Consider the following 5,273-nt stretch of genomic DNA (forward strand, 5'->3'; position numbering starts at 1 on the left):
CACATAGATTTCATAATTAGCGGTACCAGGGGGTAGAATCCTGAGCTTGCTGTTGCGGCGGCTGCTGTTGTTGCTGTTGATGATTCATCTGTTGCTGTTGCATTTGCTGTTGCTGTTGAGGTGAGAGTTGCTGTTGCATGTCCGGCGTGGGAGGGTTCGAGTATTGGACGTTGGGAGATTGCTGTTGCTGTTGTTGGTTTTGTTGATGGTTCATGTGCATCTGAAATGTCAAATGATTACATTCCGCTAATTTTGTTGCTCTTGCCACCAGCCTAGTTAGTATGGAGAGAAGCTAGTTAGTATGAACTTTATCCTAAACAGATAAGGTTCGTTCTCGGAACGGCTGGCTTTCTTCTATCCTGTCCTCCTTCTCTTTCGAGACGACAAGACCTCAGCAGTTACAGTTCCCTCTGTCAAACCTCTTCAAGTTTTTTTTTTAATAAAGATGAGTGTTTCACCGCCATTTTATTTCCCGGCAATGAAACAAGTGCTACATTAGACACATGTGGTCTGTGTCGTAGGACACATGTGGTCTGTGTCGTAGCATGCCCACTATTTTTCTATTATTTACTAACCTGGTTCTGATGTTGTTCCCACTTCCGCTGGTCCCCGTCCATAGCCTGATTGATAACCCCATGCTCCCCCGCATTCACTATCACATGCTGCCCCTGCTGCACGAAATGTTGCTGCTGCTGCCCCTGCTGCTGCATAGGCATCTGCTTCTGCTGTACATAATGCTGCTGAACCTATACAAATCAAGTCAATGATATATAAAACATTGTGTGAGTCTGTGCTAAGATATGGCATAGACACATATGGATTTACAACAGAACAAAATTTAAAACCTATAAAATCAGTGCAGAAGAAAATTATCAAAGCGACATTTTATCCTCATACAACCAAAGAGAAAAGATCGGATATGATGAACAAGTATAAGATATTGAATTTTAAGAATTTGCACAAATTTGTAATGACTTTGCCCCTGCTGCTGCATAGGCATCTGCTTCTGCTGTACATAATGCTGCTGAACCTATACGAAATAAGATGACATTGTGTGAGTCTGTGTTAAGATACGGCATAGACACATATGGAATTACAACAGAACAAAATTTAAAACCTATAAAATTAGTGCAGAAGAAAATTATCAAAGCGACATTTTACCCTCATAGAACCAAAGAGAAAAGATCGGATATGACGAACAAGTATAAGATATTGAATTTTAAGAATTTGCACAAATTTGTAATGACTTCAAAATATTATTATGAATATTATGATATATATAAACAAATACTAGAAAGACCATATTTACAACACAAGAAACCAACAATACATTGTACCCAACATAAGAAACAGATATGGAAAAACTATGTATAAGTATCAAATTCCATCATTAGGTACTAAATGAGCTTAAAAGGATATACAATAAGAACGAAAAGAAAAAGAAAATACAGAAGCTTATGATATATATAAACAAATACTAGAAACACCATATAACACAATAAACCAACAATACATTGTACCTAACATAAGAAACAGATATGAAAAAACTATGTACCTATAAGTATCAAATTCCATCATTAGGTACTAAATGAGCTTAAAAGGATATACAATAAGAACGAAATGAAAAAGAAAATACAAAATCACTATCTTAAAAACAACAATGAAATAGATCAAGAATCTTATATTATAAGAACGAGATCCATTCACTCATTCACATTTCACAGTTCACATTTCACACACTGATCGCTCTATCTCTAGAAAGAATGCCAGAGGTTTAGGAGTTTGAGGAAGCGGGAACGAATCAAGCTCGATGAGATGCAGAAGACAGGTAAGTCCTTTTAGTTAAGTTGAGGGTGATGGTTCGAGTCCAAGTCAAGGCATGAAATTTAGCGTAATATATTAAGCTGGGAACTACATTTGTGAGCAACCTCCATGGCCGAGTCGGTATCACACTAGGCTTGCACTCCGGAGGTCCCGGGTTCGAAGTTTTTCCGGCTCTGTGCTTGGATTTCGGGGTGCATTTAGTCTCGTAAGGACAATCGAGTAGCGACCAGTGGTGGCATTACCAGAGTAAAAAAAGAAAAATTATAGATATATCAGAAATTGTAAAGTGGAACTGCCGCGGTGGTGTGTTTAAGACGCTTGCCTGGTAATCAGGAGGGCGTGGGTTCAATCCCAGCCGAGGCCGCGAGGTATGGAATTAAGAATTAAAGCACTGAATGTATATGATTATGAATCAAGATCAGAATCAGTCTCATGCTCCAAACACTGTGAATGCTTACGGGAACATAGAGCATGGAACCATAGTGACCGAGTCAGTTCCCCCACCACTCCAACCATTACAGAACTACACAACTTATGAACTGGTCGGACAAGATACTGGACATGTCATTTTCCCAAATGAAACGACAAATATTATTGTCTCGGCCATGCAAGTTCCAGGTAAGTACCATTTCAACTAAATAATTTGCCCACAATAACTTATTCCATTCCAGCCTTCTCCATAATTAATTGTACAGATGAATCATCAACAGCAACAACAGCAGCAGCCGCAACAGCAAGCTCAGTATTCTACCGTGTATCAAGTATTATCGCCCATGTCCCAGCCGGGGAGTCCAAGGTTACGAGGTACGTACCTAATGATATCATTATCATTAAAATAAACTCCCTCCGAGTGGGCAAATAATGATTCCTGATCTAACTCTGATACATATCTTACCTATTTCATTTCAGATTTGTCCAGTCTCAACAACAGCAACGGTTCATGACCAACAACATTCAAGAACAACAGTTAGGCCAACAACAACAACAGCAGCTAAGCCAACAACAGCAACAGCAGCTAGGCCAACAACAGCAACAACTGGGCCAACAACAACAGCAGCAGCAACTAGGTCAACAGCAGCAACTGGGTCAACAACAACAACAACAACAACAACAACAACAGCTACAAATCAACAAACAACCCGGCACCAATGTGATTCAACAACTACCGATCAACAATGATTCAGATAAGAATCTTCACAAATTAAAATGAAAATTAAGACATTTGAGATTCAATACGACATTCAACAAAGAACTTTGATTCCCATCATCAGACCAAAAAGACGCGAGAGAGGTGTTAACTCTACGAGCACTGGAGTCAATTGCCTTTTTAATTTTAGATCACTTCAACTCCAACATTAATAAAAAGGCAAGTCAATTGTCTTTTTAATTTTCATAATTGTTTCCGAGTGGGTATCACACTAGGCTTGCACGCCGAAGGTCCCGGGTTCGATTGCCTGCGGGGTCGATAATTGGTCTACTGCTCAAAATAGGTGAGACCCTTCCATTGCACATAGGTATTTATGAAAGAGCCACCAAACATAAACTGTTTCATGAAATGTATTTATCTTTCAAAATCTTCAACCTCAGCACTACACAACTCCATTACAATCCTTGTCTGATAAAATTAGTTCCTTGTAATATTGTAGGTGTTCTCTTTCCTACTCTTGAGCAGTTCTCAATGTTCTCATAGTGTGCTGAGCTGAGAGTGCATAATGGTTGATAAGAAAACATGCTGATATTTGACACCTACAATACCTACATAGTTTTATGTTTTACTGTTTTTAAATATTTCATATGGATATGTTTGTTCATTATGGTTTCATTTAATTAAACAGTTTAGGGAACACTGAAAAAAGTTAAACATTTGCATGAAATACATTTTTAGAGATGTGTTTTTTTATTTTTTATTATTATTTTTTAAAGCATTATTCAAGGAGTTTGCTTAAAAGTGAGAGGTATGTATGTAAGAATTGTAAGATGTGAGAACTGCATCAAAGTATAAAATAGATCTGATGTGTAGGTAACAGAATGAGCTCCTAAGAAACAAAAACCATGCACCTTGGGTCAAGTCAATAGTGAATTAACATAAAATACTTTAGATTCTGGATTGTCCAGATAATTGTCAAAGATATTTCTTCCCAGTGCTAGGTTTAGATTTTGGGTTGTACTCAGTGTTTTCATCATTTTTCCAGGCCAAGATGATCTGGTGTTCTTTCACGATCAAACAGTCGGGGATCTGGCCTCATACTCTATTGAGATTCAGGACCCAAACCCTGTAACAAACATCCCGGCTATTGAGTACTATCCCGAGCAACATCAGACACAACGTGTCATGTCCTACGAGACACTGCAACAATCTCCGCAGCAAACACACATGATGTCCCCGATGCAAGACCAGAACATTGTGCTTCAGCAGCAAATGTGTCAGACACAAGTAAGTACTCCAGAATGTTCTTTAAGTAGTGCTTTATTTAGATTTTAGATAGTCAGTTTAGAACAAGTTGTTTTCTATTCAGAAACAAACTCCATTTTAAGTTTATTTTACCGAAAGGGAAAGGAAAATGTGCCTTTCTAAAGTCTTCTTCACACCATTATTCTCTCGGTCAAATTCCAGTCACTCCCACAGCAGCAACAACAACCTCAGCAGCAGGAACAGCATGTTGTTGAAACTCAACTCCCTCCGAGTGGGCAAATTCTCAAGCAGCAACTGCAAGGCAGTCCCCCGCAATCTCAACAACTTCCACCGATCAGATCTCAGGTTCAAATCAGTCGAATTTTTTTTCGGCTCTGTGCTTGGAGTTCGGGGTGCATTCAGCCTCGTGAGGACAATCGAGTAGCGACCAGTGGGGGCATTACCTGTGTAAAAAGATTATTGAAATATGGAAATTCATTGTAAAGGGGGCACTTATGAATGCTGTTGTAGCCACAAAGATTGTGAAAAAGCTTTCTGCCTAACCGCAAATAATTCATGATTTGATTTGATTTTTTTTATATATATATTAGATATGTACTTTTTTTAGAATTATGAAGAGGGGGCTAATATCGCTCGATTTCGTATCAATGCAATGAAACAACTGCTACATTGAACTCGTGTGGTCTGTGTCGTAGCATGCCCATCCCGTAGTATGTCTCTCATCAGATGGGACATAAGACTCATAAGAGCCACAATACTTCCCATTTAGAACGAGTACAAATTTTTGTTGATGGTGGAAATCAATTCCAGGACTTTCTGCATGGCAAGCTAGCGCGTTACCACTGGGTTACACGTTTGTTTTATCTCCCTAGGTCCTACCCCACCCCGGAACCGCACGGCTACACCCCGCACCCCCGGCCCCGGTGCACCTAGGAGCTCCCCCCGTGCGCCTAACAATCGGCCCCGAGTCAGCCCGGCCCCCCGCCCCCGGCCCCCCCAACTTCGAGTCAATGGGCCTGTCACTCTCCCTAATATA

General features: G+C 39.8%; 2 protein-coding genes across 2 annotated transcripts in view; one reads left to right on the forward strand and one right to left on the reverse strand.

Moving 5' to 3' along the window:
- Positions 1-16: 16 nt before the first annotated feature.
- LOC103517092 (putative mediator of RNA polymerase II transcription subunit 21) lies at positions 17-739 on the reverse strand. Its single transcript, XM_008482104.2, has 2 exons — positions 576-739; positions 17-220 (listed from the first exon to the last, which is right to left on the reverse strand). The coding sequence occupies exons 1-2, from the start codon at positions 714-716 to the stop codon at positions 17-19; spliced, it is 345 nt and encodes a 114-aa protein (XP_008480326.1). The 5' UTR covers positions 717-739.
- Positions 740-2,219: 1,480 nt separating this feature from the next.
- Positions 2,220-5,273, forward strand: part of LOC103517093 (putative mediator of RNA polymerase II transcription subunit 26) — a 7,533-nt gene continuing 4,479 nt past the window's right edge. Inside the window, exons 1-3 of the mRNA XM_026829314.1 lie at positions 2,220-2,442; positions 4,017-4,258; positions 4,439-4,582. Of these exons, the coding sequence (XP_026685115.1) occupies positions 2,220-2,442; positions 4,017-4,258; positions 4,439-4,582 (609 nt within the window). The remainder of the gene's footprint in view (positions 2,443-4,016; positions 4,259-4,438; positions 4,583-5,273) is intronic.

This window comes from Diaphorina citri, unplaced genomic scaffold (assembly GCF_000475195.1).
Source record: "Diaphorina citri unplaced genomic scaffold, Diaci psyllid genome assembly version 1.1 scaffold1744, whole genome shotgun sequence".
Taxonomy (NCBI): domain Eukaryota; kingdom Metazoa; phylum Arthropoda; class Insecta; order Hemiptera; family Psyllidae; genus Diaphorina; species Diaphorina citri.

Bases quoted from the DNA above. Each gene is read 5' to 3' on its own strand.
- LOC103517092 (XM_008482104.2), bottom strand. From the start codon at position 716: ATGCCTATGCAGCAGCAGGGGCAGCAGCAGCAACATTTCGTGCAGCAG. The intron at 221-575 runs GTTAGTAAATAA...TTGACATTTCAG, and splicing joins GGGAACAACATCAGAACCAG to ATGCACATGAACCATCAACA.